The sequence below is a fragment of the Xiphophorus maculatus genome, chromosome 21 (genome assembly GCF_002775205.1).
Source record: "Xiphophorus maculatus strain JP 163 A chromosome 21, X_maculatus-5.0-male, whole genome shotgun sequence".
In the NCBI taxonomy this organism is placed as follows: Eukaryota; Metazoa; Chordata; class Actinopteri; order Cyprinodontiformes; family Poeciliidae; genus Xiphophorus; species Xiphophorus maculatus.
Window position 1 is genome coordinate 8,637,994 of NC_036463.1, and position 26,328 is coordinate 8,664,321.

Genomic DNA, 26,328 nt, shown 5'->3' on the forward strand with positions numbered 1-26,328 from the left:
TGACTGAGGGTATTTATGCAGACGGCAACAGGACTACAAGGAGAAGCTCCAATTCCTTTTCACAGATATATATATATATAAACACATTGTTTAAAAACATTGCATCATGCAGCTTTAAAAGATAATTGCATATAGCCTCTAAAGGTATATTACATAATACATTTTTGCGCATAAACACAGAGGCATAAAAGTAACAATATGATTTTGTTTATATTGTCTGGTGTGAAACTTTAAATACAGTCATATTTAAAAATACTGACACATGTGGTCCCTCCCTTCTCTGTCACCATTGCAAAAGACTCTGATGGTGTTGCACTGACTCACCTTGAGCTCAAACACCAGCCCCCTTTGCTCTGTGCTCTCTCAGCGCTCCTTCCCCTCCCTCAGAGTTCACCCTGCCCTGCAGTTCAAAGTGGTTTTGCCTGTCTAGCCTTGGCGTTTAATGTTTAAGTATTGGGAGCGGCTGGAGAGTGCAAATAAAATGCCTTTACGGACTCCGGGAGAGCTGTGATTCCAAATACAGTATTGTGAAATTCCCATTGTAGCTCACGGATTAGCTCCAGGGCACCTGTATCTGTTGGGCTGGATTGTTACTCACTGCTTCCACATAATGCTTTATGCGTGCGACTTAGATAAACCACTGAGAGGATGGCCATTCACACATTATTGCCGGGACAAAAGAGGACACATGTTTGTGGGATTGGTGGCTACCTGCCTGTGTTGTAAACGGTTTGTCAAATGTTCAAAACAGGATAAAGGTCTGAATGTGAACTCCACCTGCGAACGAGAAAAACCCACAATGAATTGCAGTTGAGCCGGCTTTCCGATTGACTGACAAAAAGGAAACCCTATTTGCAGTAAAGGGAAAACAGCACAGCAGCCTGACACTGCTTAAATGTTTTGTGCGTGATTATTCCGCAGTCCTAATCCGTCTAACAATGTTACAAAACATTCAGACAGGAGGAGGCTTTAAGCAGTAATTGGGGGGACTTACTCTGGTTAAACTCCATCAAACACTCCTGGTTGCATCTAGCTTGTGCTTCATGAGGACTGTGGTTCGAGAAATCAAACATAGGCGTGGATTTCGTCTTAGCAACAGCATATCTATTAATTCCTTTCAATGTCAAGATGAAGAGGGAGGATTTTAAAATGAAGGCAGCACAATAGCTGCGAGTATTTCTTAGCGGAGGAAGCAGTGCAGGTGAAGTCTGAAGGGAATAGAGACACAAAAATGGCAAAAAGTGATTACTCACTGGCTGCTCTGTGCCTGAATGGGAAAGGCATAACAAACTTCTTAATATGAATTGTGTAATTGAAATAACCTCAATCCCATCCAGACTACATCATAAACAGACCTGAGTTTTGCAGAAATATCTAACCCTAATGAGAATGTGAATGAAACTGTGATACAATACACAACACTGAAGAAAGGCATCCCTAAAGCACAATCTTGCCACCACTATGTTTCACTATGGAGATTGTACATTTAGAGCGATGTGAAAAGCCCTTTCTTCTACATGTTTACTATACAGGTGGTGCCTAACGGTAAATAAAGCTTGTTAATTTGCTATTAATGAACTATTTATTGAATTGAAAGTTTGTTTTATCAATTTGTCCTTCCAACTTCTCCATCAAGGTCAGATTTGTGGAGTCCATTACAAATAGTTATCCAGTACACAGATTTTCCCACTTTGTACAGAGTTGTACAAAGGACCCCCAATTTCTCGGGGGACTTTGGGACCACAGCTGAAACTTGAACAGCTGAAATCCGTGAATATTACAGGTCCCTTCTAGAAATGGTTGCAACTAACTATGTTGAAAGTGTAAGTACCAAATATACCTTAAGATGGATTAATGTGCACAGTGGAAACTGTCTATGCCCTGCGACAGACTGGCGACCTGTCCAGGGTGTACCCTGCCTCTTGCCCGAAATGTTCGCTGGAGATAGGCACCAGCACCCCTCCCAACCCAACTAGGGACAAGGGTGTACAGAAAATGGATGGATGGATGGATGGATGGATGGACGGATGGATGGATGGATGGATGGATGGATGGATGGATGGATGGATGGATGGATGGATGGATGGATGGATGGATGGATGGATGGATGGATGGATGGATGGAAACTGTCTACACATTGCTAACATTTGCAGTCTTCCTTGCCTCTTGTAGGTACAGCCAATCAGTGCCAAGGAAAAGGAAAAGAAATGGCACTCCTCGATTGGCTCCTTGACAAAAAAACTTGTCAAGTAGCATTCTGCCAAGCTATTTCATCTTCCCAAGCTGCATTTTCTTTAGAATATTTTAGAGATGCTGTATAAAAGAACAGTGAATTTTCTGCAAATAACTTCCACTCAGCACAAAAAAGTTGCCAATATTTCAATGTGAATAAGTAGGGATTGAGTGTATACCTCTGTAGCTCTTCCAGAGTCACCATGACACCTTATCTGCTTCACTCTTTTCATTTCCAAAAGATGGCTTTAACTTTGTCCTGGGAGATGTTATTTTACAACCTAAATCTGTTTTAAACTTTTGTGTGCTGTCTGGTCACAGGGTTTTAATTAGTGTATCAGTGCATTCCTGCTTTTGTAGATTTTTATTTTTAAGTAAAAATTTAAATATCATATCAAGCTACATATCATTTCATCGTCGATGAAATCATGTTGTTTTAAATTGTTCCTTTAGACAGTTAAAGAAAAGAAAAGGTCTCCTATTATTCTCATTTACCAGATTTGTGCTGTCTGCCTGCAGAGATTCCCTTTGCTTTTAGCTTCTAACTCCACCCATTTGGTGCTGCCGTAGACCAAAGCTAAACACTAAAGTGTAATGTTTGCAAATATTCTTTGCCCCAGGTCTGCCTGAAAGATTCTTGGTTTCCTCTGCGGGAGAAACTCAAGTTCAGACCCATCAGTGCAGCTCGCTCCTTCGGCTGCATAATTCATTGCGATTTCTCCATAATTCATTTCATTCTGCGTTGCGTTTTGTCACTCGCTTAATTTACATAGAACCCTCTTTGGCCTGTAGTATTCACCTTATCGTGAGTTTTATTTTGCCTGACAGACATTTTTATGATTACTTGTACTGAAGGAAACTTCTGAGGTCCACCAGGCAAAACACTGACTGTGGTGCTCCCATAATTGCTGTGAGCCTTATGTTTGACTAGCTCATCTATAAAACCAACTATGGAGGAGGACATCTTAAGAAAATCCGTCAAACACCCAAACCGAAATCCACCACTGGAAGCATTTTAGGATTATACAGCAGTTTGCCAGGTGCACACGCCATCTTTTGGCCAGGAGCTGATGATCACGATCTCATTGAGCAGCAGGTAGTCTTACCCCCTCTGGTTCCCACAAGCCTGGCACAGGCTTGAACAACACCAGACTGGAGGTCAGCCAGAGCCTGCTTTAATGAGACTGAAGCCACACCAAAGCCTGGCATATCTGTCCTCACTTCAGAGCGAACGTGCCACGCAGTTTGTGTGATGAGAGCCAAGCTTGGCCCCGAAACAGTCCTCTGTCTGTAATTACTCTTTGTTATGAGACAAATCTTTTTTTTAATACCTGAAACTGTTTTGAATATCTGTTTTTGTCTGAACTCATGTGTCTTGAATGCAGTGAGGGGTTAGGACTGACAGAGTGAAGCTATGTCAAACAAGAATTATTTTTTTTGTGTGTTGGGTCAAAGCAGCTTTCCTATATTGCTGACTCATAAAGTCTAGTTGCATACATAAGAAAACAGTACAGGTGCAAAATGGAACATGATTATGTCTGCACTCCCCCACCCTTCATCTTTACAAAAACTTCCAAAGATATTTAAACCCCTTGTATTTTCCCACAGTCTGTCACATTATTTGCAACTTTCATTGTATTTTATCTGGATTTGTGAAGTTGGAGAACAATTAGGTGAATTTTTTTTTCTTTTTTCTACAAATACAAGCCTAAAATGTGTGATATGCATTTGCATTAATCATCCTTTTCTCTGATACCCCTCTGTCATTTAATCTGGGTATAAGTCCAGCTGTTATATGGAATTCCCAAAGATGTGTTTGAGAACTTCTGCTAAGAACATCTTCACAAAGACCAGGGAACACAGGTCAGGGAGAAAGTTCTGGACAAATTTAAAGACGGGTCAGGTTCCAAGCCTTGAACATCTTACTGAGCACTGTTCTCACTCATCACTCATCTGAAAATGTGCACTGAAAGGCACAACTGCAAACCTACCGAACATGATCAATTAAAGTGACAAGTATTAAGGCAGCATGATAACTACGGGGATATTTTTGCATCACTTGAGACAGAGAAGCTGCTCAGAGTTCATAAAGGAGTAAAATCGTGGACTAAAACTTGTGTGAAAAGATGTGAAATTGAGATAAAGGTTCACCTTCCTGCAGGATAAAATTCATAGAAAAGCTCAGTTGAAGTTTTGATTAAAATCTAACAATCTATGGCAGGAATTAAAAACTGATTATCATAGATACTCTCCATCCAATGTCACTGAGCTGAAGCTATTTATGCAAAAAAAAAAAAAAAGGGACAAACATTTCAATCTCTAGATGTTCTAAGCAGGTAGAGACAAACCTCTGAAGGCTTACAGTTGTAATTGCATGTCAGTTTTTTTTATTTTCACTCTTAAAAAATGGACAACATAGATTATTTTTCTTTAACTTCACAGCTATGCCCTGCTTTGAACCGGTCAGCAAAACAGTGGAGGTCATTTGATTAATTCTGAGTGCTTTAATACGTAGAAATCTCATCTGATAATCAAACCCGCTCATTCTAACGGTCTCTGGAGTTGTAGGTGTCCCTGACTAGTTTTTCAATAGGATCTAAGACAAAATATGTTGTTTTTTTTTCTGTTGGTCTGTCTTGTTGCTTGGATGCGTAAAATGGCGCACAGCACGAGCGCACCAAAGACCTGATTCTTTCACAAACATTTAGACTATTTTCCGTTAAAATCGTAACATCAATTCAAGTAAGTTTACTGGAATCTCATAAGACTTTAGATTATCTAAAAGTGTCACCAGTGGCATTTTTGCGCAACTTTGCGCATAGGTTTTATGTTTTATGGGGGTTTTTTGTTTGTTTTTTCTTACAGAGGGAATGCCAGATCAGGTCGTTTCAAGTCCAAGCGAGATCTCCATTTTATTTTATGTCTTTAACGTCTTTATCCTCACTGGACACGGATCACGGCGAAGTCATCCAACACAGGTATGCGCACTGCGCGTCCACGAGTGTCTCCATGCGGAGAGTTGCCCCGGTGCACACACGGAGAACTTAACACTGATTTCAGATCTGTGTCCAGCACTTTGCAAGTTTCTCCCTGTGATGTGAATAGGCTCGAAAACGGGAGGGTAGGAGACGCTTTGCTTCATAATTGATGTTTTCCCATGGAGGAGGAGCCCGCGTCCTCCGAGAAGGGGAGACTAACCGTAAGGTGGGAGAAAATCTTTTTTTTTTTCCTGATTTTTCCCCCCTTTTTTCAGTGGGATAACATCAGGAGGGTTTGTCTAGGCGAGCCAATTAAGTCCCACCCCTGCTATAGATCGCTGCTATAATACAAAGCAGTAAAAGCGCTCGGCTCACACGAGCGGCTGCAGTTTAAACCAGAGATCCCGTGGCTTATAATTCTCTCACTACTTTTCTTTTTTTATATCCTCTTTCGATGTGCCCCGTTATTACCATCAGTCTGAGGCGCTCATTTCCGCACCTGCCGCGGTAAGAGACCAAGAGACGCAGGCGGAAAAAAAAAGGGAGAAGAGAGGAGACAAGGACATCTGCAGCTGAGATAAGACAGCAGCCGCAGCGGTGACTCTTTTTTCTTTTTTTTTTTAGATCTTTTTTTTTTTTTCTTCATTATTTTATATTTAACATGCATCAGCGCTGGACCAGAATCGCTTCTGTCGCTCTCATCTGCTTGTCCTTGGTGTCCTCCGCGATGGGATGCGGACCGGGCAGGGGCTACGGCAGGAGGAGACACCCCAAGAAGCTGACACCTCTGGCGTACAAGCAGTTCATCCCCAATGTGGCGGAGAAGACCCTGGGGGCGAGCGGTAGATACGAGGGCAAGATCACACGGAACTCCGAGCGCTTTAAAGAGCTCACTCCCAATTATAACACAGACATCATCTTCAAGGATGAGGAGAACACAGGAGCCGACAGGATGATGACTCAGGTAAGAGCACTGAATAATCTTTTTTTTTTCCTGTATATTTTCTTCCTCCACCACCATCACTGCGCACTGCAACAGCCTCCCTGTCAGACTGATTGCGCACGTTAGGTGAAGTCTGAACTCTTCACACTGAGCCTTTTAACTTCACTGTAAATGCAGATGCACTCTGATGCGCCAGCCTGGGACTTTCTCGCACAGAGATCCAGCTGGAGGAGTGATGTGCAGGCGGACAGTCAGGACACTCGGCCTTCATTATTGTGACAGTGAATTTGAAATATTAATGCGCCCCCCCACACCCCTACCCACCCTTTTCCTCCTCCTCCTCGTCCTCCTCCTCCTCCGCCTCCTCCATCTCCTCATATCTATATTTGTATCTGAACGAGGCTCCATCTGAGAGCTCTGCAGAGCCTCGTTCTTTGACTCTTTTTTGTGCGTGTGTGTGTGTTTCTGGATTAAGGTGATTATTGTGTTCCCTGGTGATGCGCTTTAGACATTTCTTCCCTCTGGATTGTGCGCGCAGCGGTGCAGTGAAAGATGTTGCATTTCAGGGTGGGGAGCCAGTGGACGTGGACCGGTTGGCCGTTTTCTGCAAGCGCGTTTTGCAGGAAGGACGGCAGATCTTATTGCGCGACTCGATTCATGTCTCCAGGCTTGCAGGACGTCGCGTCTCTCCGTCCTTGCATTCGGCACTAAGAGCTCGGCGAATTAGGAAAACACTGAACAGGCAGCTTTGGGTTCGTATCGGCTCAGTGAGAATAAAAATGCGACGGTGGGAGTGATGGTGGCGATGGTGGCGCGCTGGAGTCTCTGAACTCGCGCCTTGCACCAGACATGGGCTCCGATGAAATATTCGCTGCGTGCGTGAGGTCTCAGCCTTCCCCACATATCCCTCCTCTCTCCTTTCTATCCGATACGTTTAAGTTACCAAAAGATGGGGATTAGGAAATTATAGGCCTTGGAGGATGGCTTCTTTCCAGAGTGGAGACGTGAGGATAAACTTAGAGGTTCTGTGGTTCATTTCCAATAGAAATGGGGGTTTTAAAGGAACTTGGGTGTTATTCCTGGAATAGATTTAAACACGCGTGGAAGGGAGGGTGATAACTTCGTTACTGTAGTCTTGTGTAGCATTGTTTATTTTTCAGCCAATTTGTTAACCTGGACCATGTCTTATTTTTGAAGAGCTTCAAGGCATCCTCAATTTGACTTGAAGCAAAAGTTTAACTTCTTAGAGTCCATGTAGCAGACCTGATCGCCGTTCTTTTCATTTACATCACATAAAACTATTACAATGAGTTAACATCCAGGCAAAGTGATGGCGACTGAAGGTGACTTAAGCCTTATGTATAAAGATTTACCAGCGTGGTTTGCACTGTGCCTTAGGTTGCGCGCATTGGCGGGCAGAACTTTACGCGCAGTTTTTAACCCAGTCTCTGGCGCTTTAGAAAATAGATATTCGGTGATAGACGCGCAGGCGGTAACTCTGGTAGATGTGAGCTGTGACAAAATGTATAAAACAATTCACCGAAGGAGAAGCGACCCTGCTTCTCAGTGAAGGAAGTCCAATTCATTGCCAGGGAACTTGAGAACTATCCCGTTTAGTCTGGTACAGTTTTGGAGGAGCAGAGCTCCAAAGGTGACGGGGCCGCTTTTACTGCGGCTTCACCGCTCAGCTCCATGAGTCTCATAATAAACAGGTGGAGATGAGCGTATCCTCTACTTTCTTTATGAAATATCATCTTTTCCTTTTTAACTAGCTGGTCTAAGTCTCTGTCTCTGATTTCTATTTTAACTTAGATGAGTTCGACTTAATGGATTAAATCGCTTTTAAAGTAGGTATTTATGTAATAAGTGAGTGGGGGAAAGAGATGTTTGCACTGACAGGTAGCTGATAAGTGTTTCCTCTAACCAAATCATTTGTGAAAAAAGATTAAGAGGCGGGCTGCTGAGCGCCTCACCCCTCCGGAGCGCAAGAGCGCAGGTTTGCAGGCTCCCTGCTGGGCTTTGCTTCATGCATGGTGGCTGAGCAGAACTTGGCTTGATTTGCGGCACACGACCTGATGAATTAATAAACAGGGTTCAAGCTTTTTACGGCTCTTGACTACGACAATCCCCACTCTGTGAGTTGCTCCCCCCAAAAACACATTTTTTTTTTATTCATCACATGCTACAAGTGTGATACACAGATTAAAGGTCTCTGTGAAACCTCAGAAATCTTGAGCTGTCCGTGAGGCTCCTCTGATATTTCACAGGTCTGTCTGTCAGCAAACTAATAACACCTCCACTTAAGGAGGCATGTCACGTTTTCCAGGACTTTGCAGGAGCAGAATAATGAAAGTCTCCCCCCCCACCCCCCCTGTCCTATGTCTGAAAGGACTCTTTGTGATGTTTTATTTGACATATTGAGAACAGTTGTCCTGGAGAGGGCCAAGTATCTTCACTGAGTGCTCACACACACATTTTAAGGAAAGATAATCTTCATATCACCCCCAGAACCAGTTATTGATTTAAAGTAAACAAAAAACATTAGCTTGAGCGTTTATAATGTGCTTATCTTGTCCCTTCTTTGATAGGGAGAAAAGGGGGGACGTTTCACGCACCTTCCAGAAACCAAAGACCCAGATGATATAGGGCCAGTGAAGCGAATGCAGTGCTTTATCCATATTTCATGAGCAGCTTTCTTACCCGAGCTGTGCCCTCTGACGCTGCTGCTCACACTGAGAAATGCAAGCTCAGGATCAGAGGTGCAGTGTTTCAGCACAGCTGAGAGAATTTATGGATTCATGTGGGGATGGAGAGGCTTCACTGAGTCCAAATGTTCATCTTTCCTTGCTACTGATATATATATATATATATATATATATATATATATATATATATATATATATATATATATATATATATATATATATATATATATATATATATATATATATATATATATATATATATATATATATATATATATATATATAAAATCAAGCAGATGTTTAATGGAGAAAGTGTGCAAATGAAAGTGTGGCAATAGGATTAAAAAATATACATGTTTTTAGTTCAATTTATTTGAATGATCTGCATTGCTCTCAGCTGATTTACCTGATTTCTGCTTCGCTGCAGAGATGCAAGGACAAGCTGAATTCGCTGGCCATCTCTGTGATGAACCAATGGCCCGGGGTGAAGCTCCGGGTCACAGAGGGCTGGGACGAGGACGGGCACCACTTTGACGAGTCCCTGCACTATGAGGGCAGGGCCGTGGACATCACCACCTCAGACAGGGACAAGAGCAAATATGGCACCTTGTCCAGGCTCGCCGTGGAAGCCGGATTCGACTGGGTCTACTATGAGTCAAAGGCCCACATCCACTGCTCTGTGAAAGCAGGTAAGCAGGGGTGTCTCCAGAACATTTTAAAAGACAGAGCATGGGGAGAAGATAGGGACCAAAATCAGAATCAAGTCATCACAGAATTGCAGTTTTTCTAATACCGTATCAATATATAAGGGTGAGAAAATGTCCCTAATGCAACTCTAAAGGTAAAAAAGAAAAATGAAAAAAAAAACACTACTTAGTTATATGAACAAATACAGCAACAATGTGACTCATTGTCATGTAACTTGACTATCCATTCTTCCATCCATTTTCTAACCCCCTCGTCCCTAGTGGGGTCAGGAGGGGTAGTGGTGCCTATCTCCAGCTAACGTTCCGATCAAAAGGCGTAGTACACCCTGGACAGGTCGCCAGTCTGTCACAGGGCAACACAAAGACAGACAGGACAAACAACCATGCACACACACACACACACACACACGCACACACACACACACACTCACTCACTCACACCTAGGGAGAATTTAGAGAGACCAATTAACCTGACAGTCATGTTTCTGGACTGTGGAGGAAGTCGGAGTTGTAACTTGACTACTCCTCTCAATTTATGTTCATGTACAGTATTACGCATAAGTGTCTAGTTACTGGAGGTGGGTTAGGGGTAATTTGTAGGATGGCGATTACCCCCCTTGATCTCTCCTGCTTGCAACGTTGCATTAAGGTGGGAGCTATGAGGTGCACACTGCTGTGCAAATGAATCTTCAAAAGCAGGTGCAGCTCAGGATTTTTTTCTGGACTTATCAGATGGCCCTGCAAAGAAAAGTGAGGGGAGCTGATTAAAAATGGCTGCAGATTTGTTTTAAAACATGTCCTACTGGTTAACACTACATTTGTCCTGGTAATGATCCAAGAGGCTTTCCAGGAGGGGGAATGAATAACTTCAGGGTGGGATGTCTATGTTATATTTGTACTTGAATATTGGATGTTCAGTTTTTCCTGACAGAAATGGAACAATAATATCCCCTAAATTCAGTATCCAACATGGCTGCCACACATAAAAACTGATATGAAGTGTTTTGACCATTTACCTTGTGTTTCAGTATGAGCTCCACTTGTGAACTTTTATACAGAAAAATAGGGGAAAACTTTATTATTTAGCCTTGCTAATTGCTGTTATCAAAACAACAACCAACAATGCTGGATTTCCAATCTCCAACTTGAACTTGGGTGTCTCATCATTTCCAGGGCAGAGGTTTAACCTTTGAGACAAATCAAATCATATACCATGTAGAGAGGCTAGGGTTGGGGAATAAGCAGTACCAGGAAGGAGTACCTGTCTCTCTCTTACCACTGGGTTTTTTTTATTATGTCAATTTGGCTCACAGCCCAGGATGTAATTCTATCAGGGGGCAACAATAGTGCTTGGGAAAAAGGGTTTAATGTCAGTTGTTGTTGAATTGGTTTCCTACAACTCACTGAGTTGTCTAGTCAATAGAGGATGGGTATTGTAAGAACATATAAACGTTCAGAGAGATTAGCCACTTATTTGAATTCAGATTCTTCTTATTGTTGTTTAGGGAGTATTTCACAAATGTTTTTTAATTAATATCGACCATGAAATCGACATTCTGCTTCTGAAAAAAGGGAGATGTTCAATACTTTTTGGCATCAAGACCAACCTTATATTGTGCAGCATAAAAATCACAACGTGTCAACAGGTCATACCTGGACTAAAGATATGAAGGTCTGATTCTTGAAACCTGTTTTTGAAAACAAAATATACAGAAACAGGTTTACATTTGTAAAGGGTTGGTCATCAGTTATATCTCAGAAAAATAAGGCAATTTTCTTTTCTAGATGCTTTTCTGGGAAGCGTAGAAAACAAACCCATGGTGTCTAAAGAACACAGCAGTCAATCAGGTGCAACAGGTTGCAGATTAAAAATAATTATCTTCTGTTTAAAAATTATCTCAAATGAGACTGATTAATCTACGTTATACACCTCCTGGCAGTACCAATGGTGATGAGGAAGGAATTTCACAGGAATATTTCAGGCAGTGATGTATGAGCACTTATCATCCATTTGTGAGCATTTACCATGCAGCTCATTCCTTAAGCTTACATTGCCCCACACCGTCTCCTAGTGGGAACGACACACTGCAGTCTCAACAAGGCTGCTGGCTGTGACCCAGAAAAGCTAAAGCTCCACGAAAAGGATACAACAATATTTTAGATAAATCCCATTTCTTTAAAAAATACATAATATAATGATGTAGTGTGTTTAGATCTCAGTATCACTTGTGAAATGTCTGGCTTCTGTTTTGTCTCATTTTGTCTCATATATATATATCTATAAAATCCAGACCTTAACTGCGTCACACTTAAATTCCCTTTACCACTGACAGATGAACCATCGCGCTTCTCTCAGTCCACACTTTATTGATAAATCCCTTATTTCTCATTCATGTCACACGTTCTGAGATCACAGTATGCTCTAGGCTGACATGTCATCAGGGGTCATGCGACTTTACAGAAAGGATTTGGCCGAACAATGTTAGCCAAATCTGGTTTGCAGTTGTCACCTCATTTCATGCTCAGGAACCTTAAAAGAAGATTAAAAGCCCCCAAATTCTGAGTAGAAAAACCTCCCTTTTTTCCCCCTTTCTTTTTTTTCCCTGCATGATCCTAGAAACTGGTATGTGAAGAGCTTCCACCAAGGCCAAAATTATCGTCATCAAGACTGACAACAAAGCAAGGAGAGGTGGTAGACAGGGTGGTGGTGGAGGGGGGGTGTATTGATGTTGCACAACAGCAAGCATTTAAGAGTCCGGGGGCACTCATTTAAATTCAAATCTACAACTCGAGAGGCATGGAAAAGTGGCTCCACTGGGTAAATAGTAGTTGTGAGTCGCCTATTTGTGTGAATTGTCACATGGAGGTTTCTGCACCTGAGTAAATATGGGGAGAGAAGCTGGGAAAGGCGTGAGTGTTCTTTACCAAGAGTAGCTCCATCCACCAAGCTGATTTAGAATAACAATGCTTGTTCTTTATTGGGTTTTTTTCTAATTAAGGATAGATGAGCCCAGGCTTTTAGGTTTTACAGGCCAAGCCAATACACATCTGACATCAAGGAGTCTGCGAGGCATCAATATGCAAAATGCATACAGGAACATCAAGACGTCTAAAGGCTAAAAAAAATAAATAAATAAATAAATAAAATCAGGGGGAATTAGTTCTTGAGTGGCTTTTGAATGACAGCTCAGGTTTTAAAAAAAAAGAAAATCAGGTTTCAGGCTGATACACATATGATATCATGGAGACCCCAAATGTGTGAAACCTGAAGAAATTTGAGAGGCAATGATTCTTTAATTAAGGCAATGACTTTACATTTTCTAACATCATAAAACCTTCAGGTTATAGACGAAGTCAATACACATATATCACATGCATGGGGGAGCACTGAGACCTGTGGAAAATGAATAAGTTCAAGAAAAAGAAGTTTTTAGGTGTTTTTGTAATGATGATTATTATATGAGATTAAGTCTTTTGATTTCACACACACAAAAAATCAGGCTTAACATCTTGTTTAAAGAAGCCAGTTTGGCATCAGTATAAAAATGCATATAGGGCCAAGAAGACATGTGAACATTGAAAGAAATGCCTTCTTCAGCAGGTTCTTCAGCAGGTTTTGTATGATGGCTATAATATAAATTTAAATTTTGTAATTTTACAGGAACTTTCATGTTTCAGGTCACATTTGATACAAAACAACCAAAAGAGCTTAAATATGCAAAAATCTTTGGGCTCATCAAAATGTGTCAAGACTGAACAAAATGGAAAGAAATGTAGTTCTTTGATAGTGGTTATAACACATCTTAAAGCCTTGTGGTCTCACAGGAACTGTCAGATTTAAGGAAAACATCACTCTCCAACAAGCATGAATCAATGACTAAAGGCTCAGGGGAAAATCAAGAACATTTACATTTTAAGTTTGGTTTTTTTCTTTCGTTTTCTTTCTTTTTTTTTTTTTTTTGAGTCAGTGTAATGACTTTACATAAACTTTTATTCCAACAGAAAATTCAGTGGCAGCAAAGTCAGGTGGCTGCTTCCCGGGATCCTCCACAGTCACCCTGCAGGACGGCACCAAGAAGCCGGTCAGAGACCTCCAACCCGGGGACAGAGTCCTGGCTGCGGACGGCGTCGGAAACCCGATCTTCACCGACTTCATCATGTTCATAGACCGAGACTCCACCACCAGGAGGACCTTCTACGTGATCGAGACCGAGACGGGCCAGAAGATCACCCTCACCGCCGCGCACCTCATCTTTGTCGCCCGCGAGAACTCCACGCGGTCGGCAACGTTCGCCAGCGACGTGCGACCCGGACAGAAGGTGTTCGTCTACGACGGGGAGCGGAGGCGAGTCGTGGCCGTGAACGTGAAACGGATTTACACGCAAGAGCACGAGGGCTCCTTCGCGCCCGTGACGGCACAGGGGACCGTGGTGGTGGATCAGGTTCTGGCATCCTGTTACGCGGTGATCGAGGACCACCAGCTTGCGCACTGGGCCCTGGCGCCCGTTAGGATCGCCCACTGGGTGTCCTCATCGCTGTTCATCTCCCGGCCTCGGGTCAGCGCGCACAACGAGGGGGTCCACTGGTACTCCAAACTTCTTTACCAGCTGGGGACGTGGCTCTTGGACGACCACTCGATCCATCCACTGGGAATGTCAGCATACCCAAGCTGAAAATCCCCCCCACAGGAACAAAATCAGACTCAAGTAGGACCCTCGAACTATCCAGTAGAATGACATATTAAATAATAATAATAATAATCTTAAAATAAAAAAAGAAAAGAAAAACGAACAAAAAGGCCCCAGCGGAGTTGGGATATTTATTTCAGTGACTTTTCCATGATGCGTCCCCTTTCAATGAATGAATGGAGCCTTAAAAAAAATCCTCTTTGAATAATTTATTCTCATGTGAACTCTGCTGCTGCTGTCACAGAAATGGATTGTGAAACGATGCGAGCAGCAAATTGTGCATAATCTATTTTTGTATATCTCAACTACAAAAAGCAAAAAGATTTGAAAACGGAGAAAAACAACAAAAAAATATATAAAAATGAGTAAAAAAAAATAACTGGACAGAGAAGAAGATCACTATACATGTGCAACTGACTGTTATATTTTGGGGGTATAGAACAAACTTTGCGGGGTTCCATAAATTATATTTTTATACACAGAAATGTAAATTAGATTTGCTGCCGAATCACATTTCGTTATTTGAAATAGTGTAAGATATGAGAATATATTTTAATTTAAAAAAAAAATACAGTAGCTTGGAAAGTATTGGAATTCTTTTACTGCTATTTGCTATTTTATTTTATTATTTTTGGTGTCATGTCTGCATTTTATGCTTTTCTGTGTGTGTGTGTATGTTTCTATTTTCTTTGTTTTCTTCAGAGGAAATGAACATGTCAAAAATTTCTGATTTTGACAGTTCAGTAACCATTAAAGTAGTACTGAAGCAACTTCGTTAAATAAATTAATAAGTAACTCCTGTAAATGTACTAAAATGTTTTGTTTTTTTTCTTTTCATATTTTGTAATAGGGACATAGTTTTCTATGTATAGAAAATGACCTGCGGCAGATGCACATGTCTGGATAGTCTCTACCATACCAGTTAACTTTCATAACAGGGCGATGTGTCAAGAAATGTCTAGAGTTTATTATTTATATGTTTATTACAAAAATGAGATAAAGAAAATCTTGAAAATTGCAGTTGTCTTTGTCTAAATGAGCTCCACTTAAGAAATCACCATATAAAGAAGACCCACCCCTACCCACCCTCGAGGCTCGTAAGTTAGCTTTATTTCTTATGTTAATGCCATTTTCTATTTGCAAACTGTGTGGCAATAACGAACAAGAATCTGGCGTTCTGAGTTCCAATTGGATTATTTGAATTAATGGCGGAACACTCATGAACAAAAAATGAAAACAGAAAGAGAGAGAAACGCAGAGAGTGAGACGAATATTGCGCTTTGAACTGCCTTTTGCATGCTTGTGAAATGTTGAGAGCCTATGTCAAATTTAACGAGCTTTGCCCTCTGCAAATAACTTCCCCAACGTGCAGACAGATTAAACAGGAGCGTGTTTGTTGTGCCACCGGTGTCGGCGGCTTCAGGTCAAACACGGGCTGTAGGAAATATAGTCCCAAAATCACATCACAGCTTCACTTAGTCTGAGCAAATCTCTGTAATCCTCCGCTATTTTCATACAGACTTATAGTACGCGTTTAGCGCTTAATGGAGAGCTTTCGAGGTGCATCTTTGTTAAATTGATTCCAGCGCCAATTTCTTGCACGGTTGCTTGGAGGTTATTAGTCAGTACAATGGTGACACCGTGTGGTAAAATAGAGGTACTGATAATTGGAGAACGTGGAACACACTGGAAACAAAAAGGCACAAATTGATCTGATTTAACAAGAAATGTTTGCATGACAGAAATAATCTGAGTTTAGGTTTCTAACATAGTTTATTTTTGTTGGTCAAAGGTTAAATCCACTTTCACAAAATCCACTTCAGGAAAAGACAGCATCCCTCACCCAATGGAAGAAATCCTTTTACAATTGAGAACTAACTTTTAAAAAAAGCAAAGAGAAAACTTCTCCATAAAATGGAGCTCCAGATTTATTAGTGAGAGTGTCTCGACTCTCGCTTATGATCAGATCACCAGAATAACAAGAACCTGTAAAAGTGGCTGGACTGAGCCTCAGCGATACCATGAGGAACTCTTTATATAGAGCCAGAACTCCTCAGCATGAAAGAGTAAATTGACATGGTTCTGGCATGTGACTAAGATTCCTCCTAGATGGTTTCCTGCAGAGGTTTCTCATTGGGAGGAGATCCTGGGTTAGACCAAGAACACAAACCAGGCACCATATATTGTATAAAGTTTCTGACCTAGACATCCCTTAGGGTTGCCTAGAATGGACTGGAGCGTGTCGCAGGGGACAGGGATGTCTGGGTTACTGACCTGGATCTGTTAGCCATGTGACCTAGTCTGGATAACTGGAAGAATGAATGGATGTACTGACTGAAATAAAATACTTTTGAGGAATTTGTTCAAATTACTTTGAGCAGCCTTTCTTTGAGATCATTCAACAGATTGCCTTAAAAATATTATAACACATATACGATCCAAACACAATACCTGCAATAAGACAAAGTGCCTTAATAGGATGGGGCAGAAAGCAGTGCAGTAGTTTGGTGTTCCTGATAGCAGCAGACAGAAAAAGTTGGTGTAGATGATCTGAAGAGTTTGACAATGCTCAACGTTTTTGTCCTTTCTGAAACAGATCTCACACTGAGGTTAAAGACACTTTAATAGTCCTTTCAGATGGTGGCGTATGGACGTCTCATTCGTATATGCAGCCATCACAGGTTTGAGTCCCAGTCTGTTGACCTTTGCCACAAGTCTTCCCCCTCACTCACAACTCATTTTCTTGTTAGCTGACTGTCAAATACAGACCACCAGAGTCATAAAACCCTAAGAAAATGACTAAAGTGGTGAATTTTGGTCAACAATTTGCACTAAAGTTGAAACAGAAAAACTAGTAACTATTCCCTAAAAGTGAATTAGAACATGGTGGGAATTAGGAAGTTCTAGCCATACAGATTGAAAAACTGACAAAAAAGTCATCCATCATTGAGCTTTCAGAGGTAAAAAGGGGCAGCGAACCTGAGTTTCTGAGCACTGTTGCAACATGAGCAGGAATTCCCTTTTCTTCTCCCACATTGTGTTGTCCTGTTGATATTGTGAGGTGGAAACTTCAGGGAGGAGACAAAGCGGCCCATCTCTGCCGGCGCTGTGACCTTGGGTCCCCATCAGATACAAAAGCGTCCGCGCAGGGCAGCATTCCTCAGAGCAGGTAAACAGAGCCTCCTCTAATCCCTCTGGGGGCCCTCAGTCTGCCAGGGCTCAACAACTGCTTTTACAAATGCTGACATTCGCAAACATGAACAGTCTGGTTTTGCTGGAAAACAAAACTCCCAGTTTCTGCAAATGGTGTTGGCTGGCTTGGTCCATCAAAGTCCTTTTTGCTCTTCTGTGGCGGCAGAGGGAACTGAACAGCATCAACAACCTGACACTCCAATAATTGAGAAGTCTAGTTGTTTTAGTCATTTTGCAGTCCCAAAATGACTAAAACAACCCCAACAAATAAAATATATAACTACTACTACACCAAAATAATACTAAAGGTCTTAACTCTTTCTAAGATAAATTAAAGAATGTTAATTCATCAAAAAAATATATAATAAAAATGAAAGGTATGATTGCAGCTACTCTGAAAATAGATCCACACATCATTTTCTGCACCATCTTTTCTCACCATCTGCAGGAACCTCTGGCCTGAGTAGTACTATGTGTGGCTTCTGTTAGGGTAGGCATGGGCCAGTATGAGATCCCAGTGTGAATATCATGAACACCGGAGGCTGAACACTACAGAGTCACTGAAATAACACCAAGAGTTAAAACAACAGTTATATCAAGATCTACAGTATTTCCTTTTGTTTAAACTGGTCAACAGAAGTTAGTAAAATGCAACTTTAATAAGAGTGGTTGATGGCATTTTTCTACAATCCAAGATGCATTATTCATGACCAGCAAATGACCAAACCAGACTTTGTATATTGAGAGACTTTGTATATGAGAAAATCTTTGAAGCCTATGGAGCAATAGGAAATCAATCAGAAAGTTAATGGTTCATTTCCCACTCATACCAAATAATGAGCACTTACTTTCAGGTTTGCTGATATGCAAATCATATTGGCTTTAGTGTGATATGGTGAATTTAGCAATAGTGCAAGGCTCTTTCAGTGGTCACCATGATCAGAAAAATGCAACAATTTAATCCATCTTTCACCCAATTGACCAACAGATTCACAGCTTGCACAAAAGCAAGCTGTGAGGCCTCCAAGTAAAATGTCATATTGAAAAATCTAAGCAAACTCATGGTCAAAACCATGAAAAAATATACATGCCAAGTTTAGAAAACCAGTGATTGAAGCAAAAAAAAAAAAAAGAAATGAAAAATGTGCAGCATCTTTATAATTTGATTACCGAACCAACAAGTATAAAGGAAATCTATTTCTTTTTAAATCCTTTAAACAAAAACCCATCTCCCCCAATTAGTCAAGAACACATTTGCTGTGTCAAGTAGTTTATTTTCCATCTTTGCTTTCCAATGTAACAAATCAGAACTTTATAGAAACATTTTGCAAGTTCAAATGTACATAATTGTAGAAGATTTTCCACATTCACAGCATCAGAACAAATGGAACAATAATTTCAGACATAATCCTGATCATTTCACATTTGAAATATCACTCAAGGGTGTAAAGACACAACACGATGCTTTGTTAACATTTTCCATCAAGACTCCAACATGTTGGATTTCTTTAGTCACTGTTTGATGCAACATACAGTTTGACATCAGGAGTCCATAGAGGCTTCTTAAAGAGTTTGACCAAACAGTGATTGTCAAGAAGCTTGGAGGACCCTTTGGTGCAGAGAAAGCCATAAAGCGGCTCTCTTTAGAGTAACGTGTCTGCTCTGCGAGCCCAGAAGTCGTCACATAAGTGGAAACCTCCATCCACAGGGCTAACAAACAATGGTAATCCAGGGAGGCCAACCTGCTGCAATTCACTCAACAGAGGTGTGGAAGGAAAGATGAGAAATGGTCAAGTTTGTGTGCCGTAAGTAAGTAGAAGAGCAAAGGAAAGAAGAGGCAGCAACAAAAGATCAGCTGCAGCTGTTCAGGGAAAAAAGGTCAACATAAAACCTTCATTCTGAGCCCAGGAACTGAACAGCTGAAAGAAAACCTGAGTGTTAAGCATATGAAGCAGCATTAATGAGACAGGAGTGTCCTTGGCCCATCAAAGTGCTCAGATCACCATTATTCTGTTGAAGATAAAGTGCATGGATTTAATTCAGACATTACAGACAGTACTAAATGCAAAACTTATTAGCCTGTGTGACTAAAACAGTACAAGAAGTGGATCATACCAAAGACTAGGAATGTCACAGAGAAGACCTGACTACATACAATAAAAAAATAAAACTGAACGGGAAAAAAAAAAAAAAAAAAAGTTAATTATGTTAGGTTTACAGGGATCAACAAAGTCTAAAACCGATTATAAAGTTTGTACAAGACAAGCCTATGTTCAGAGGCATGGAACAGAGACTGACAGAAACCAAAATTAAAGAAACAAACGTATTGCATTCTTTTGATAAAGCAAATCTACTGGTTTAATTCTAAAAAAACAAGGCCTTGAAGAAAAGCAAGGGGGTTTTAGAACACAAGTAAAATTAACACGTACCTCCAGTGAAACAAAACAATTTGTTACTTTATATTGCTATCATGTTTGAAATAAAAAATATCATGTTTGAATTGAATTTGAATAGGTTTTATGAGCTTCAACTTCCTCCAATTTTCCTTAATACAAATAAACCAACAGAAACAATCTGATCTTACTCTAATTTTAAGAGTAATATCAGATTTTTAAATATTACACAGACAAAAACAAATCCACAAATAATCCTAACATGCAGTTGTATTGACTAAATAATAGAAATGACCAAAGGAAAATCCGTTTATGATCAGAATAAACAACTGGACATTTTCAGTTAGGCGTGCCTATGCTGCTTGTGATAGCAAGAGTACTCTTCAGTGTTAAAGTTGTTACTGAAAGAAGAAGACAAAGACTAAGCAACTATGTTCAGCATCAGCAAGATGAAGTCAGGAGAAGCAAAGAAACGTTAAGAAGATATTTAAAAGGAAACTATTTTCTACAGCATATTGACAAATGTCTGAGCTACATTGAGGCAGCACAAGAGTGAAAAAGAGCATAACTTTCATCAGATAACACGAAGGCTTGATAGAGTACAGCAAAGATATTCCATTTCACTCATTAGAACTATCAACTTGGGATTGTTAGGGAACATACTGGATTTGAAAATGTTGGCTCTGTTTAGCAAATCATAGTTCAGGTAGGGAACTGAATTATCAAGGGAACACACAAATGCTACGATTTTTACTAACCACGCTAATGGCCAATACAGCATAGCAGTTTAAAAAGTCCACCTTTGTTTAAATAGTAAAATCCTGTGTTACAGAACTGAAACATTGCCACTTTTAAATGATTCATGTTTGCAACTCTATTAAATCATCTACTTTAAATACGAGTATGCTGAACTAGCAAGGAAAAATACATTTAACTACATGCTAGGCCATTTATATGGTCACTCAGGCTTAAACCACAATAAGTGCGTCTTTAATAGATGGGATCGATCTGGAAAAAAAACATAAAAGAACATTAATGTGAAGATTACAGCAGATCTTCCTATCATCTGGATCCCGAGGCCTAATACAAAAACAAACAGCAATACATTAGTGGTTCTGAGCATCCAACTACATTACATCTTTGATCAAAGCTGGCATAAACCTTCTGATTATCAATTAATACGGATAGAACTTCTTAATAAAAGATAAGAGGAAAAAAATAAACCAAAAAAAAAAAAAAATGTTACCACATGTGGTCTGATAAGAAACAGTTGCTGCTAGTTAAACAGCTCACTGCAATATGTCGTTAATATGCAAACTTACTGCATCAAGTTCAACTATTCACAGTTTGTATGCAAGTAATTCTTCATTGTAAAGTACAAAAGATTCAACGTGAATCTGTGTTTGGAATTATAAAGACATAATGTCTTATAATATTGTCATTATGAGCAGCAATGCTGATACTTCTTCCAAATCCACAGGATTTACTAATACCTTAAGAAAAATCAACAACTTAAAACACAGGAACATGAAACATATAAAGAAAAAATCTCTTAAAATAGCTAAACTTAAATCAAAGAGAATGAAACATGCTGAAGTCAGTTCAGACACAAAGTATAACTTAAATGCAAAACCTCTTGTTTACAAGAGGGAATTAGTAACATATTGCTTCATACCTTCAGTTACTAATATCTTAGTGCAGTAACTTCATGAATGTGCAGCTTCTTTAAAAGTAAATTATTTCAATTAAACCCAAATTATTAAGGAAATATCACTAAAAAAGTTTGTGACACATGCAGAATGGTCAGATGTAAACAAGAACTTGTAAACAAGATTGCAGCTTAAGACACAAAATTAGGATCTTCATTTGGGGTGTCATCCAGATAAGCAGCCAAGGGAAAGTTTTATCAAACTATCCAACATCCATATTTAATACTCCAATTTTTCATCTATCCTTATTTCATCTAAATTATACCACAGTAAAATTATGCAGACTTTGTTTTATGAGGCTGCACATCAGGATGTCACCACGGTAAAATCTGAATGTTAAAATGTTTAATATTCCTGATAAAATCAGTGCAAAAATGGACAATGAGGTCGCATGTTTTTAAGCCTACCTCTTAAATACTTAAACCTAAGGAATATTTTTAGAAATGGTTTAATCCTGAGTTGGTGAATACCCACAAACTCACAGCTTCTGTGAAGTACCAAAGATTAAAATATAACACACATATAAATAGACGTTGTCATAAAGGCACCAGACACATGAACGTCACACATAACCAAGCACACATCTTTGAGCTAAAGTTTGACCGGCTTCACATACCAGCATGTTTACGGTATATTGGCCATGTTTTTATTAGCATTTTTCTGTTGTTGTTTTCCTTTAAACGTTTGTTGTTGTTTTTTCACTCATGAACAGAAATTTCAATTCTCGTTGTGACTCTAAAATAGAAACACACCACTTGTAAAAAGGATTTCTCTCAGGACAAATTAGCTCAGCTTTTACATATAAAAAAACTAACTTGTTACAACTTGACTAACACAAGGAAAGGAAAGAAATAGTCAAAAAGGATAAATTAAGAGCAAAATGTCTTGTTTACTTGTATACAGGACCACTAGAAGTTTAATGGTTGCTCCCTCAACATTTACTACAAATAATATTTAAATGTCACCAACTTCAGTGATATTTTTGTGGAATACATAAAAAATGTAGTGGAGAAAAAAAGGGAGATGAAATGAGTTTAAATGTCAATTGAAATGTCACAGAAAACCCGTTTATCACTGATTTATGTATTGCTATATAAAAAGACAGAAAAACTTGGAAAAATATGTGTCATAATAAGTAATGGAGAAATCTGGGTAATTTCCCCAATAGTTTTTAACTGAACTACTTCAGCATGTTCAGATGAGTGTTTGTGTGAATTCAATTTATAGTACAAGGTTTTCAGTTAAATTTCTTTGACTTTTCTTCTAACTAATAGTGTTAAGCAGTGACAATGATTTCAAATCCAAGTAAACCACCCTGCTCAGTTACAAGGCACCAACCAATCAGATGACTTCAAAATCTTAGATCCTTTCTCTGGCTTAAAAAAAGAATAAGGAATGAATGAAAGCAGTTTCTCTCCCAAAGTAATTTTTAAAAAATTATTCTAAATATGGAACTTGCCAACTATAACAAATCAAGTCACTTTGATAATAATAAACTTTCTATTTTTGGTACAGCTCTGAACTTTTGACAAGTACATAATCTGACAAACAAACAAACTGCATGTCAAAAGAAAACATTTATCTCCAATGCCTTACAGTCAACAGCTAAAAGACTGAATTACATTCAGAACAAAAAGAAACAGAAATTCTTTAACCTTTAAATCCAGAGGACTCTGAGGAGAACCAGAAAGGCTAAACAGTATTTACAAACTCCTCAGAGTGCTTGGCATTCTGAAAACTAAATCATCTAAGGATCTCTGACTTCAGCTGCTGCTATAGTAAACATCCCATCAGCATCCTTGTCCCTTCTGTCCCTGCATGAAACATCCCCACTAGATGGCGCCATTGGCCAAAAAACCAACATGAGGATAAGCTTAGGCTGAAACCAACAATGCAACGAAAGAGATAAAATGCTGCCATCTACAGCGAGGGAGTAAAAATGACACCACAAACTTCTCCCTGCATAAAACCGAAGTATAAAATAAACATACTATGAGGTGTTTAAACTGAATGATAATCAAGTGACTTTTTAAGTTTATTATAGATAACTCAATGAAGAGGGTAGCAACCATTAATTGTCCCATGATAGATTTTACCATGTCCTTTTGAGATAGGGGGAAAAAAAGAAAGTTCAAACATCGAGGGATGATTCACTGTTTAGTGTCTCTACAATGCTATTTTAAAACTACAGCCACTTGGCAGGCAGAATCAAACACATGCATGCACACATCTACTGTCTTTGTGTTCACATGTCCAAACTGGAGGGAGACGAATGATGAAATCTGTGGCGAGACGATGAGTGCGTTGAAGAAATAATCCTGTATCCACGTGGAGCAGAGCTTTGCACAAGAGACTCCCACCACAGCAGGAGAAAGAGACCCTTTGGTGGATTTGCTGAGCTCCTCAGCCATCAGTCAGCGACACATCAATGTGGGACAAATCAATCATGTGCCTGTGTAGCAATGGTGATAATATTGTTTGTACCACAGATTGCTGAGAGACACCGTACGTGAAATCATCACAGGCTCTATCAGGACTACTAATCATTTAATTATGTAAACAAAGATGAAAGGAAGGTGAGTATTGATTACCTATGGAAGCTCATTTGGAAACTCGCAGCATGCTGGGGGTTGGAAAATTTGGCAATAGCTTTTCTCTGCTGCGGCATCATTTTGAACATCTGCAGGAGACAGAGAAGGAACGAACTGAATAAAGAGAGATACTCATCCAATACACAAGAGAACCTGGGGGTGGTGGGGCCAACTGGGGTAATTTATTCATTAACTTCAAAATCAACCCAACAGAGGGCGCTAAGAGATCACATTTCTACACTGGTGGAGAGATGAATTTCATACTTTTTGAACCGTTTCATATTTTTTCACCAAGCATCAATGTTTTTACTGGTGACAGACCAAACATAGTAGAGCAAAACAGCAAAATTAAAGAGAAATTAAAGGATTAGAAATCTAAAAAGTGTGACATAAATTTGTATTCAATGCATCTGAGAAACTGAACTTTTTTCCCCTTCTTTTTCAAAAAGTAACTCAAGCTCAGTCAAATTAGACAAAGTATTTCTGTGAACATCAGTTTCTAATCTTGCTACTCAGGCCCCATTTACACAAAGCTGCTCTTAAGTGAAACTAACATTTCTGTTGCGATAAAGCCGTTGTGTTACACATTCCCAGTGATCGATTCGAGTCTCTGACGCGATCACTTTTTGAAACCAGGTCTCAGAGTGGGAGTTTTTAAGAACAACTCCTGCAGATGTGCGAAGCACTGTGAAAGAACACATGCCCAGAACACATGGCCATAGGATTTGTCTATGCCAACACTGGCGAATAAAAACAATGGGTGATAGGATTGTACTCTATGGTGCCACGGAACCTGTTCAGCTTAATACAACTTCTGACAAAAAATACATATGAATCACACGAAAACTTGGTTACTGTTTTCTAAATGACGTGAGAGCTAAGACCTATGTTTTGACAACATGCTACAATCACAGAGCCAAATAGTGGCCTGGCATAAAAACTACAGAAGATTCAAGGTGTCTAAATGGAGAATTTGTCCCAAATCAAGATCCATATCTGGTAAATACTAACTGGAAAGGTTGAGTTTCATCACAATTTCTCTATGTAAAATAGATGTCCTTATATATAAGCATATAATGAATAAGAGCACTTCAACACAGAAAATGCTCTACAGATCTCTTCTCTGCCAGATCATCAACACAATATGAGGTGCATCCATCTTTCAATCAGCTTTGAACAGCTTCCTTGTTCTTGAAAAAAAAAAGCAACCCCACAGCATAATGCTGCCACTGCCATTGAAGTGTTTGTTTTACACTAAAATTTAGCTGTACACCACAGGGTTTGACATGATTGCATTTACTTCAAAAATTGCTTTCTTCTAGCCACTCTTTTATCAGAAGGTCAGTTCCATCAAATAAACCCACATAAATGAGATTGATGTTTGTGGCTAAAACTAAATCAGGAAAAGTTTACAAAAATGTATTTTAAACTTGAACCTTTCTAAAGATGTGGTGTGTCCTACCTCTATAGGGCCGATAGACATGAGGAGGTTCTTAAGCTGAAACTCAGTGGTAGATGTGGAGAGGCCCTCGATGCACACAGTGCTGTGTTCTTTCTCTGCTCCTCTCTGGCTCTGCCTAGTGGGTAGTGGGTGACCCCGTCCCATCGGACCGGTCCCTCTACCTCGACCCCGGCCCGATACGACAACCTAAACCAAGCAGTGAGCAAAAATAAATAAAACAAGACTTGGGAAAAAAAAAAAATTAAACTCTGCTTCTGTTGAAGATACGACTTTTCTTTGTGCAAAGATACGTTTAAAAAACGTCACACATTTTTCCTCTTGTGCCTTTCAGACTTTTAACGTGATTGACTCATCATATTTCTACACAGAACATAAACGTCAGAAGATGATGCCAGGCTGCATGACATATCTTCATATGATCTTGTGTGAGAGAGAGGTATGTTTCCCCTGGTGCAGAAAGAGGAGGAGGTGGAAGAAATATGGTTACGAGTGTGTGTGTGTGTATCTGGGGATTGAGGAAGCATAAAGGCAGAGCAGCCATGCAGGCGTAGTGGTGGCTGCCTTACACTGTCAGCATCTGCGAGTCTGGAACCAGTGACAAGAGCCTGGTGGTGACATGTGCGCAGAGCGGCCAGGGGAGATAGAGGATCCCTGCTTGTTCTGCTGCTTTCAGCCTGTCAATACTCCTGAACCTGGCACACCGGTCTGTCCTACTGCATGATTGCTAC

General features: G+C 40.0%; 2 protein-coding genes across 2 annotated transcripts in view; one reads left to right on the top strand and one right to left on the bottom strand.

Moving 5' to 3' along the window:
- The first annotated feature begins 5,327 nt into the window (after window positions 1–5,327).
- Window positions 5,328–15,279, top strand: shh (sonic hedgehog). The gene is made up of 3 exons (XM_005798619.2): window positions 5,328–6,174; window positions 9,286–9,547; window positions 13,568–15,279. Exons 1-3 carry the CDS (start codon window positions 5,872–5,874, stop codon window positions 14,236–14,238), a joined length of 1,236 nt encoding a protein of 411 aa, XP_005798676.1. The 5' UTR covers window positions 5,328–5,871; the 3' UTR covers window positions 14,239–15,279.
- A 3,419-nt stretch (window positions 15,280–18,698) lies between these two features.
- The window catches only part of rbm33 (RNA binding motif protein 33), a 35,263-nt gene continuing 27,633 nt past the window's right edge, over window positions 18,699–26,328 (bottom strand). The window contains exons 17-19 of the mRNA XM_023325823.1: window positions 25,601–25,786; window positions 24,139–24,227; window positions 18,699–23,999 (exon numbers count right to left, since the gene is read on the bottom strand). Coding sequence (XP_023181591.1) covers window positions 23,951–23,999; window positions 24,139–24,227; window positions 25,601–25,786 — 324 coding nt within the window. The 3' untranslated portion in view covers window positions 18,699–23,950. The remainder of the gene's footprint in view (window positions 24,000–24,138; window positions 24,228–25,600; window positions 25,787–26,328) is intronic.

Excerpts from the sequence above, each read along its gene's own strand:
- shh (XM_005798619.2), top strand. The coding sequence starts at position 5,872 with ATGCATCAGCGCTGGACCAGAATCGCTTCTGTCGCTCTCATCTGCTTG. Across the intron at positions 6,175-9,285 it reads CCGACAGGATGATGACTCAG|AGATGCAAGGACAAGCTGAA; the intron begins GTAAGAGCACTG and ends GCTTCGCTGCAG. Across the intron at positions 9,548-13,567 it reads CCACTGCTCTGTGAAAGCAG|AAAATTCAGTGGCAGCAAAG; the intron begins GTAAGCAGGGGT and ends TTATTCCAACAG.